The following is a 12,928-nucleotide window of genomic DNA, read 5'->3' on the forward strand; positions in this document are numbered from 1 at the left end:
AAAACCGAAATCGATCTTTGGAAACAAATCTCTGAATTTCCCATGAAGAGATGAAATCAAAAATAGATAAAATGAAAATGGAAATGTCATAAGCTCGTTTCATTCATACTTAAAGGAATAGTTCCTCCCACTCAGTTCCTTCCATTTATTTAGTTTCAAGCATGTAAGAACAAAAAAAGAGACATTTTTGGGTAAACTATCCCTCTTATGTGTATGTTATTAGTAATATCTGAGTTTCTATTATTTGGTCATATCAAGGGTGAAAGTGAGGCATCTACCGTAAAAATGAAACATTTTTAGAAGTATTTTTAAAAAACATTATTTATTGACTGATTAAAAAAATAATCTCATAGAAAAATCAACAGCTACATTGTGCATAAATATATAAATAGACATTGAAAACATTCACATTCTTGGTTGACTTCATCATCTTCAATAGTGAAGCACTTAAGAGCTGAAGACGTGCGAGAGATTTCTTAAACATTTCAGAAGATAGACATTCAAGGGTTTGTCGCTGCTCTTCTCTCCATCTAAAAAAAAACAAACACACACACTCATGTAAAAATTACCCAAATCTCTTTAAAACTAGAAATGTGTAGCTGTCTAATGATCAAACTCAATGTATTCCCACCTTTTCTGGCGGACATGTACACCTCTTCAACTTTCAGTCTGATTGAAGGACACTTCAAAGTGGATTTTGCCTTTACAAGAGGATAAAATAAAGGGTAAGACAAATGTTCATGTTGTGTGCATAAGAATTTCATAAAAAATTATTACATATTATTTTACATTCTGTTGTGCTGCCCTAGTTTAACAGTAGTACTAACCCAATTATGGTAGAGCAGGACACATATTGATCAAATGTATAGCATTAATGCACTGTAAGTTGGTATTGATAAAAGTGTCTGTAAAATGAATGAATGTACATGTACTATGATTGACAATACCTTCTGATTGTTATGCAACAGAGCCCAGATTGCAGAAGCTCCAATGGTACGGATTTCTAATGATGTACTGCTCAAACAAGAGATCAGCAGCTCAACGGCTTTATCTGAAATAAACATGACATGTTAATACATATATAAATAAAGTAAAGTAAAGTAAAGTACACCTCACTCCCCAATCTCAAGAGTCGCTCTACCAGTCATGGTCTTTTGGGGGGACACTCCACTTTTTTTGGAAATATTCTCATTTTCCGGCTCCCCTAGAGTTGAATATTTGATTTTTACCGTTTTGAAATCCATTCAGCTGATCTCTGAGACTGACGCTAGCACTTTTAGCATAGCTTAGCACAATCCATTGAATCTGATTAGACCATTAGCATCGCACTAAAAATAACCAAACAGTTTCAATATTTTTCCTATTTAAAACTTGACTCTTCTGTATTTACATCGTGTACCAAGACTGACGGAAAATTTAAAGCAATGATATAACGCAGTGCCTGAAAACAGTACCCTGCTATTGAAAGTTACCAAGGGGACTATTTTTGGGGCACCGCGTAATATCATTGCGCCTCCTGCAGTCATGTTACTGCAGCAAAGTCTTTGATTATTACGCCGGAATGAGAGTATAGTTCCTAGACATATCTGCCTAGAAAATCACAACTTTTAATATCTACATGATGTAACTACAGAAGAGTCAAGTTTTAATTAGTAAAAATATCGAAACTCTGGTTATTTTTAGCGCAATGCTAATGGTCTAATCAGATTTAATGGATTATACTAAGCTATGCTAAAAGTGGTACCGCCAGACCCGGAGATCGGCTGAATGAATTCCAAAATGGTAAATAAAATTTTTAATTTTAGGAGAGCAGGAAAATGAACCTATTTTCAAAAAAAGTGGAGTTTCCCTTTAAAGAACGCCCGACTACCATGCCAGATCGTTTACTGGTTAGAGCCCCAGTCGAGGCATGTGCGAGTACGACCGGTAACATATACAATGTCCAGAAAAGCAACATTTTTAAAAAATTGTTGTCAATGTTTCTATCAATCAAAATTTTTATGCTAAAAATTTAATTTACATTTAAATTCTTTAAAAAAATTGTAAAAGGCATATAGACCCCTTTACTTTTTGTACACAATGATGACGTGCCAACGTATGTGCGCGCATTTTGGCAACGCAGTGAAGCCACACAGACAAAAAGTTTTATAAAAAGTTAACTTTATCAACTTTTTCAACACAGCTACCAGATCCGTGTACTATAGTGGAGTGGATAGAAGATGTTAGCACATGGCCAAATATAAAGGTGTCAGATACATATATATGTATATTAGTATATTATATTAGTGCAACCAAACGCAACAACCAGACATTTTGATGCTGGGAAACTTTGAGTTGCTAACACGTTAGAACCACAGGGGAACAACACCACTTCCGTTGCTAAAATGCGTATGCAGGCTATTTGATCAGGTGGGCTGTAAAAGGGTCTATTCATAATAATCTCAAGACTTTTGAACCCCTTGTGCTGGACAGTATGTTTGTAAATGTAAATAATACAAAAAAACAAAATAATCAGCATTAGTAGCATTATTGAGTATGGTTAAGTTGCTTAAACGTTCATGCCAGGTTGTGAAGTCAATCATCTTTGATTCCCAACAGCATTTAACGGAAACATAGGTTTCCCATGTAAAACTATTATCACACTATTGAGGTTGATGTGACGCATCTGGACTTGCAACTTCACATATACACCATTTTCAAATTAAACACGTGTGTGTGTGTGTGTGTGGTTGAACAAAGCGTTACATTTACTGAACCTCAAAAAGCATGAAAATTACAAGGTGGCAACCAACAATAAAAAAAGCTTATTATATTGATTTATCGACCAGAGCTATTAATCGGCCGATATTTGGACATTTTTAAAACTACTGTAGGCGTGTTTGGCCCCACTAGACATTAGCATGAACGTCTACAACCTTCAACATTGTCATACCATTGGCGAGGATTTTAGGCTTGTTGGCCGAGCAGAAGCAGATGTTATGAAGAATGAGCAGGATGGTGGGTTTACTGCTGAAGTGTTTGGACTGAGCCAGTTCCACCAGCATCTCCAAAGCTCCTCTTAGCCTGAGGATCATCTGTTGTCCATCCTCCCCGAACGACATGTTCAGAAGAAGCTTGAGCCAGAGAGACAGAAGCTCCACCGTCTGACTACGACTGCCCGACTTGGGCATGGGAAGGGATATGAAGTGCTGCAGGAAGTTACTCTGGGAAAACAAGAAGACGGGGGTCTAGCTTTTTGACATTATGCAGATGAATATGCAACCACATGAGTCATGAAAGAACTTCTGAATTGCAACAAGATTATATGAAGAGTTCAGATGCAAATCTGCTAAACGCCACAATAATGATTGTAACCGAAAGCTCTCACACGTACTATACGTTCATCACATACATTCGCGTTAAAATCCCACCCTCAGGCCATTCAGAAATACCGCTTCTTAGGCAGAATATATTAATTCTTTCCCCGCCATTGATAAGTTAACTCGTCAATTAAGAGAAAACACTTCCGTGCCAATGACGAGTATTTCCAGCAATCCATATTATCCACCAGGTGGTTACCCAACTTATAAAACCCAGAAGTACACTGCAAAAAATTATTTTCAAGAAAAAAATTCTTAGTATTTTTGTCTTGTTTTCACTAAAATATCTAAAAATTCTTAAATTAAGATGCTTTTTCTTAATGAGCAAAACAAACCAAGAAAATAAGTCTAGTTTTTAGACCAAAAATATCACATTTAAGTGATTTTGAATCACTTAAAAAAATCACATAAAAAATCTGCCAATGGGGTTAGCACATTTTTCTTGAATTCAGTGTTCAAGGGTTTTTTGCTTACCCCATTGGCAGATTTTTTTGCTTGTTTTATGTACAAAATCACTTAAATTGGATTTTTTTGTCTAAAAACTAGACTAATTTTCTTGGGTCGTTTTGCTCATCAAAAAAAATCTTAATTTAAGAATTTTTAGATATTTTTACTGAAAACAAGACAAAAAAACTAAGAGTTTTTTTCTCTTAAAAATCTTTTTTTTTTTGAATGACTTTCTAACTTAGTATTTTTGTCTTGTTTTCAGTAAAAATATCAACAAATTCTTAAATTAAGATTCATTTTCTTGATGAGCAAAACGACCTAAAATTATAAGTCTAGATTTTAGACAAAAAAAATATAAACGTTAAGTGAATTAAAACAATGGTAAGATATTATATCTTGAAATAAGTTTACTTTTTTCTTAAACACTTAAACAATTTTCTTACCCCATTGGCAGAATTTTTTTAAATATTTTTTACTAAAAACAAGACAAAAATACTAAAAAAAAGAAAGTAATTTTGTGCAGTGTTCCCTTTGGGCAAACAGTTCAAACTCCATGTATGTTTTGATCGTCGTACTAAATCTGATTACTATCAAAAGTCCTTTACAAAAACTCAAAATTTGGTATTTTTAAAGAAACCTACCCATATTTCAGAAGTGATAAAAGAGAACAAATTAATTTTTTTTTAAAGCAGATGGTCTATTTTTTCTTTTCATATGGATGTTTATATATTTAAAGAAGAACATTTTCCAGAATGCATTAAACCTTCATGGAAATCATAAAAATGCTGGCGCTGGCTGGCTACAAAAAAAAAAACTCTGGCAGGGAAAGAGTTAAGAGTCTAATAAGACGGATTTAGCGGGTTTTGCAACTTCATGTGTTTTTCTTTTCTTACACCTTTGGTTGATTTATATTTCGCGAACCATGTACTGTTTTTACCTTCTGCAGTACCCCTTTGCAGTCTTTTGAGAGGGCCAGGTTGGCCAGCAATGAGAAAGCCAAACTGTGGATGCTGCTGTTGTCAGGGGCAACTGGAGAGGCGAGTCTCATCACGGCATGCATCAGTGAATTTGTGACCGCGGTTTTAGACAAACCAGCCTGAGCTGGGCCACAGCAACTGCTGCTGCTACATAAAGCACTGCAACCTGAGAGAGAGAGAGAGAGAGAGAGAGAGAGAGAGAGTGAGTGTATAGTGTACACTATAGTGTATACTTTCACATACTGTATAATAGGACACCAAAAATAGACTATGTAACCTTATTTCAAATAAGGCAGTTTCTGATATGAGACTGCTGTGCCAAACAACTTGGAAAACATTAATTCAGAAAAATTACAACATCATAACTTGAAAGTCACTTAAAAAAAGGAAGTAAGTATCTGCCAATTCTATTTTAGGAAATCAGCTTATTCATTCAGACCGTTCACTTGTTTCCGATTCTGTCGAGTTATCAGAGCACTGATTTATTAAAAAGAATTAACTCACATTTACTTTTGTATGCAACCGGTAACGACAATGGAACATAAGCCAAATGGCCCATATCTCTCTCATCACATGCAACTCCGGAAACACAGATGATATAAAACCACACAACCCATACTTTTTATCTTCATCTGCATTCTTTCGAAACACTGCACTGATTGCGTAACAGTGAGCTCGGAAACATCTTCCACTGTATTTTAATTTCTAAAACAAAAAAAACCTTTTCTTTTGGTGTAATGATGCTGTGAAAGTGTCAAACCCACTGAACGTCTCACCGCTGGGTATGCAAATAGATTTTGAAGAGCAGCACAATAGCAGACAAATCATTTAACATTATTCTGTGAGACGTGGATGGTTGAGGGACTCCAGCAGGGTTTCTTATGCTGAATAAATCCAATATTAATCAGGCAGATGAAGGGATGAGGATTGCGAGTCGCAGGTTAATGAATTCAGTAATAAAAGTTACACAAGAAAGAATACGGCGGTGGAGAAAATATGCTGTTTTGCTGGAGGGCTGACTCCATAATTCAAGAAGCAACCTTATAAAGATCACCTGCTGTTCTCGTTGACCTTGAGATCCACCACATCTGACAGGGTGTTATTGTAGCGTAGTGCTGTTAAACCGTAGTGACAGCCCAAACAGACACAAAAGTACAGCCGCATAGAAAGTAAAAAAATGAAGAGAGAGGCGTACGTGCACCCACACAGGGGTATATGTACAGATAGATGTACGCCCATGCGCTACTGGGTCTTCACAGGTGTGAAGCCACATCCTGCCCCACCACGCGGGGTTTCCATGAGCTTAGATACATGACATTCTCTAGATGGTTTTTGTTAAGCAATTGTTCATGTAAACACACACAAGCACAAATGTACACTTTCATGTTAAACTGTCTCTTTCCCTCACACGATATACTATCATGTTTAAAAACATCTATGTCATGATCTTACACACCAAAATGAGGACACTCATAGACTTCAATTGTTTTTATAGAGCACTAGTTATAAATACTATAACCTAACCCACACTCTAACATACCAAGGCGATTAGTGCCAAGATAACATAAAAAAATAAAACCATCTCGAAATTAAAGTCATTAAAATGTGAGAATAAAGTCATTATTTAACGAGAATAAAGTCAGAATAAATATAACATTGAGAACATAATCGTTATTTAACGAGAATAAAGTTGTTATTTAACGCGAATAAAGTCGTTATTTAACGAAAATGAAGTTGTTATTTAACGAGAAAAAAGTCATTATTTAAAGAGAATAAAGTCAGAATAAATATAATTTTGAGAATAAAGTCGTTATTTAACGAGGATAAAATCATTATTTAACAAGAATAAAATCGTTATTTACCGAGATCAAATCGTTATTTAACAAGAGTAAAGTCGTTATTTAACAAGAATAAAGTTGTTATTTAACAAGAATAAAGTCGTTATTTAACGAGAATGGAGTCGTTATTAACGAGAATAAAGTGGTTATTTAACGAAAATAAAGTCATTATTTAATGAGAATAAAGTTGTTATTTAACGAGAATAAAGTCAGAATAAATATAATTTTGAGAATAAAGTCGTTATTTAACGAGGATAAAATCATTATTTAACAAGAATAAAATCGTTATTTAACGAGATAAAATCATTATTTAACAAGAGTAAAGTCGTTATTTAACAAGAATAAAGTTGTTATTTAACGAGAATAAAGTCGTTATTTAACGAGAATGGAGTCGTTATTAACGAGAATAAAGTGGTTATTTAACAAAAATAAAGTCATTATTTAATGAGAATAAAGTTGTTATTTAACGAGAATAAAGTCATTATTTAACAAGAAATAAAGTCGTTATTTAACGAGAATAAAGTCGTTATTTAACGAGAATAAAGTCGTTATTTAACGAAAATGATGTTGTTATTTAACGAGAATAAAGTCATTATTTAACGAGAATAAAGTCAGAATAAATATAATTTCGAGAATAAAGTCGTTATTTAACGAGAATAAAATAGTTATTTAACAAGAATAAAATTGTTTTTTAACGAGAATGAAGTCGTTATTTAACAAGAATTAAGCCGTTATTTAACAAGAATAAAATAGTTATTTAACGAGAATACAGTCGTTATTTAACGGGAATGAAGTCGTTATTTAAAAAGAATGAAGTCGTTATTTTAACAATTTTATTCTTGAAATTATTTTTATTTTGACTTTATTCTCATTAAATAATTACTTTATTCTCGCATTTTAATGACTTTAATCTTGAGATGGTTTTATTTTTTTATTTTAGCTTGGCCCTTATCCTCATTGGTACTAACCCTAACCAAAAACTTATTTAAATTTATTTAAAATCATTTATTAGTATTTACTATATTTTTATAGTGATTTTACTAAATGAGGACGTCCCTTAAGGGAAGTTTTGCTTAGGCTTTTTAGGGACAAATTTGTCCCCAAAAGTTTTTCGGGTACACACACACACACACACACACACACACACACACACACACACGCAGAATTTACAAATACTCTAAAATTCTGTACTATAAACAATTAAATCCAAATTTCAAAACATTATTAACTCTATCTACGTCTTTATATGCATAAGGGGAGGAGGTACTACATGTGAAAAAGCTTTACTTTTAATAAAACTGATACTTTGAACTAAAAAGACACAAAAACAAGATTTGTATATCCAACAAACATTAATCTGACAGCATACTGAGGCTATGACACAATCCCTTCAGTAGCTGTATTTGGCATATAATGGTTCCTACTGTACCACCAGATGACTCAACACGGAGACAAAGCTTATTCATTATCTCTCTCCATCTCTGTCACTGTCTAACAACTAACCATACTGTCTATCATTTTGTCTTTCATTTGGACTGACCCGCCATGTAGTTCGCCGTGTAAACACACAACAATTCCAGGGTTGCCGTCATGGTGGGATCATCCAGTAAAACCCAGGGCCACAAAGCCAACAGTACAGCAGGCAGACGCAACTCTGTGGCCACAACCTGGGAGGAGAGTTTTATTAATCAGTTTAATCTTCATAAGATAAATACAGCTTGTCAAACAAACATAACCACAACTACTATATATTAAAAGTACGTGAAAATTCAGATTTTTTGTTTGTTTGTTTTTTAGATGATATAACAATTTGATTTGGTTCTCGAATATGATTGGTCAAACAGAATGGCAATATGCAATATACCATTACTGTCGCAGCCGTGCACACTCTATTCTATATAGAGTATAACAGCACTTCAATCTCAAAAAATATTGCTTTAAGGGGCACCTTTTATGGAAAATTCACTTTTACAAGCACATCAATGTGTGTTGGTAGTGTGTGAACAATAAAAAATACACTTCTTTTTTAATCTCCATTAAATCAAAACAGTGTCATTACACATGCCGTTTTGATTCTCTTGTTAATGTGACAATACACTGATAAAGCCCCGCCCACAGTCACTGACTGACAGTCCATATTTTTAACCCTCAGCGAGTTGTATGCTGTCTGCCATATCTCAATAGTGAGATACTATTGTCTCAAGACAGTATTTACAGGAATCAGATTTATTTTAACTATAAACTGCTTACTGTCAGCAGTGACAGTAGCAGCATGTTTTTGCTTCCACACAAAACGGAGCATTTGGACGTGTTATAATTAATGATCTGTGGGGTATTTTGAGTCAAAACTTTATTCTGGGCACACCTATATTACATATCGTAAAATGGGCATAATAGGTGTCCTTTAATGAAAAAAAATTAGGTTTGAAAATTAGGTTTGTTTATTGTTAATATATTCATACAGGAAGTTGATTCATTTCACAGAAATGATCACATGGGTGTCATGCAGACTTTACAAGAAAACCTGTGGTCGTCTCCTTCAAACCCACAAGACCCCCATGATTATATCTGCTGTTAGTGTACGATGCATGTAAATGCATTAATAATCTGCAAGGGGACGATTATTTCACATGACATACTTTGCATTCATTATGTCGATAGAGGCAATTTCGCAGTATCTCGAGAGTCATCTTAAGTTCTCTCATGCTGTTCTCCACCTGCTGGCATTGAATAAAAAGCTATTAGAACAAGAAATCATGCTGATCGTGAAAATATTTATACCATCATGAATGTATGATTTGTTTCCTTGTTTTTATATAAAAAATAGACACTTCATTTTAACTTGATGAACAAGTCATTCACGAAAATTAAATAATTTGTAAAACACAGTTTCTGAATCAACATTTATATCAACCAATGACATTGGAACCCTCAAACTTAGAAGACACCGATAGGTTGGTGGTAAAATTGCTTTATATAAAAAAGATGGCAAGCAAAGATTTTTGTAAGCTGTGAAAAGCAGTTTACATATTTTTAAAATATGTATATAAAACTATTTAAACTAATTCAAACTATTTAATTTATATACTATACATGAATAATTTAATATTTGTAATATATTACACTACAAGCTAATTTTTTTCATTCTGCACATCTTTGATCCTTTTAATTAAAAGTCTGTACAGAACTATAATTGAAATTGTTTGTACGTTTCACCCAAAGTACAAGCATCCAACAAACGCACAGCACATATATTAATTCCTTAAATAATGTTTAAAGCGCATCCCAGAATGCACCCTATGAGTAAACTAGGAAAGGGACTTTAAGTAAGTAATATATTTGTTCGTTTTGATGCAAATAAAACTTTTTGTCCAAATACAGTTATATAGTTGTACAAAACTAGTTAAATCAACTGAACCAGAATTTCAATCAGGTTTGACATTGTTGCATCTGTAGTGACAGCGTATCTCGCTCCTTCACATCCATCAGTTTTTAGTGTTTGTGATGTTAAATCTGTCTGTCATGTTGCGTACCTTCCTCCTGTGAGAGTTCTTGCCTGCTTTCAGAGACTCCAGGTGAAGCTCTGTGTAAATGTGCTTCATGCGTTCAACACAGCTGTCAATCACACCAGCTGTAGTGAAAGAAAAAGAGACGTGTCTCTTAAACATCAGAAAATGACATCAGCCATAAGAGACTAATGTGATTTCACATGGGACAAAAATTTAACTGTATATGTATATAATCTTCAAAGTCTATCTATATATACAGTACTCTGCAAAAGTATTAGGCCTGTTATTTTGAAAGTTTTAATGTCCATCCATATTTATTTTTCAATCTATTTTATTAGGATACAAACACAAAATACAGGAAATATGTAAAAAGAAAATCAAGACTTAATGTCTTCTTTAGGCATAGTCTGTGTTTAGTGTGACCTCTCTTGGCACTAAACACATCTTGAGCAGTTTTGAGCAGAATGAAGTAAAAATACTAATTTCTTTAAAATTAGAAATTAGGATTTAATTCTGCAGTTTTTTGCTTTGCTCAAGTGGAAGGGGAGTTTACGCTAAAAACACATCAGTTTATTATTTTTATACAGTTTTTAATACTATATACACAAATTTCCTGTATTTTCTGTATGTATTCTATTAAAAAGATTGAGAAACAATTATATATGATCAATATAACATTGCAAAAACAACAAATCTAATTCTGGCATGGAGACTTTTGCACGGTACTGTATGTATTATTATAGTTTTGGTAGTGCATCTAGTTTTAGAGTTGTGTATGTAAGGTTATATTCTACATAATCTAAACTTGTAATAGCCTTGTAACTTTTTCCTTTAAAATCCAAATATGTGTCTGTGCAATCCGGGCTAAAGTCTCAATCTAATTATTTGAAAGCAACAAAGTTGGATTTTACTCATTAACTTTAATTTCAATATTCAACATGCATGGCCTTACTTAGTCAACATTAAAGATATCAAGGCTATACTTTCACAGAACGTTCTTTACATTATGTAGAATAATTTTATGTAGAAAAGAGTGAAATAAAATCACAAAAAATGACTTTAGCTGGATTCCCACAGGCTGGACCACAAAATCAGTCATAAGTCACAAGGGTATATTTGTAGCAATAGCCAACAATGCATTGTATGGGTCAAAATTATCATTTTTTTAATGCCAAAAATCATTAGGAAATTAACTCTTTCCCCGCCATTGACGAGTTATCTCATCAATTAAGAGAAAACATTTGCATGAAAAAAACGTGTTCCTAATGAGTTTTTATGTTAATCTGTAATACTGCGATTATCCATTAGATGGCAGACTTACCAAATTTATAAAAACTGAAGCAAAAAAATTATTTACTAATTTTAAACTATGTGTGTTAATTTTAAACTCTATGTTTTGATAATCGTTCTGAATCGGATCTCTAACAAAATTCCTTCACAAAAATGCAATTATTTCAGCTTTTTGCAAAAAATATAGATATATATTTTTAAGAAAAATACCCATATTTAAGGGTTTATAAGCGGAGAAAAAATATATAGATAAGATGAAACGTCTCGTCTGATATATTTGTATCTTTATATATTTTTAGAAGAAAATTTTCCTGGAAGGCATTTTGTAAAACTTTTGTGAAAATCAAAACTACAAAATGCTGGCGGGCAACTTGGCTAGCGGGGAATGAGTTAAAGGGATAGTTCACCCAAAAATGAAAATACTCGTTCTCATGTTGTTCGAAACCTGTAGTTGTTGAACACAAAAGAAGATATTTTGATAAATATTGGTAAGCACACAGTTGACGTACCCGTTGACTTTCATAGTAGGAAAGAGAAATACTATGTAAGTCAATGGATACTCTCAACTGTGTGCTTACCAATATCTATCAAAATGTCTTCTATGATGTTCAACAGAATAAAAAAACTCATACAGGGTGAATAAATGACAGAATTTTCATGTGAACTATCTCTTTTAAGTTAAGATATTTTGTAAATTTCCTACCGTAAATATATGAAAAATGTATTCATTATTAGTAATATATGTTGCTAAGGACTTCAACTTTAAAGGAATAGTCCATTTTCTTAAAAGAAAAATCCAGATAATTTACTCACCACCATGTCATCCAAAATGTTGATGTCTTTCTTTGTTCAGTCCAGAAGAAATTATGTTTTTTGAGGAAAACATTGCAGGATTTTTCTCATTTTAATGGACTTTAATAGACACCAACAATTAATACTTAACTCAACACTTAACACTTAACTCAACACGTAAAAGTTTTTTTCAACGGAGTTTCAAATGACTATAAACAATCCCAAATGAGGCATAAGGGTCTTATCTAGCGAAACGACAAGAAAAATAAAAATATGCACTTTTAAACCACAACTTTTCGTCTAGGTCCGGTCCAGCGCGACCTAACGTAAATGCGTAGTGACGTAGGGAGGTCACGTGTTACATATATAAAACGCACATTTGCGGACCATTATAAACAATAAACTGCCACAAAGACATTAATTAGTATCATTCAACATACAACAACGTCGGAACGGTCCTCTTTTAACACACTTGTAAACACTGGGGAGGAGTTTCGCGTTCGTCCTCTGTGACCTCTTGACGTATTGCGTGGGGTCACGCTGACGCTTTCAGGACCAGAGGAATATCTGAAGTTGTAGTTTAAAAGTGCATATTTTTTATTTTTCTTGTCGTTTCGCGAGATAAGACCCTTATGCCTCGTTTGGGATCGTTTAGAGTCCTTTGATACTCCGATTGAAAAAAACTGTTCCGATATGAGTATGAAGTGTTGGTGTCC

General features: G+C 33.5%; 1 protein-coding gene across 3 annotated transcripts in view; it reads right to left on the reverse strand.

The window, feature by feature from the left end:
- Positions 1–303: 303 nt before the first annotated feature.
- The window catches only part of rttn (rotatin), a 58,807-nt gene continuing 46,182 nt past the window's right edge, over positions 304–12,928 (reverse strand). Inside the window, exons 42-49 of one of the 3 annotated variants that reach the window (XM_073863635.1) lie at positions 10,155–10,252; positions 9,261–9,338; positions 8,162–8,288; positions 4,744–4,949; positions 2,933–3,203; positions 948–1,051; positions 632–701; positions 304–530 (exon numbers count right to left, since the gene is read on the reverse strand). In XM_073863635.1, the coding sequence (XP_073719736.1) occupies positions 448–530; positions 632–701; positions 948–1,051; positions 2,933–3,203; positions 4,744–4,949; positions 8,162–8,288; positions 9,261–9,338; positions 10,155–10,252 (1,037 nt within the window). In that variant the 3' untranslated portion in view covers positions 304–447. Of the gene's footprint in view, positions 531–631; positions 702–947; positions 1,052–2,932; positions 3,204–4,743; positions 4,950–8,161; positions 8,289–9,260; positions 9,342–10,154; positions 10,253–12,928 lie in introns of all 3 variants that reach the window. The other 2 variants (XM_073863636.1, XM_073863634.1) reach the window with 2 other exon arrangements.

The sequence above is a fragment of the Misgurnus anguillicaudatus genome, chromosome 25, assembly GCF_027580225.2.
Source record: "Misgurnus anguillicaudatus chromosome 25, ASM2758022v2, whole genome shotgun sequence".
Taxonomy (NCBI): Eukaryota; Metazoa; Chordata; class Actinopteri; order Cypriniformes; family Cobitidae; genus Misgurnus; species Misgurnus anguillicaudatus.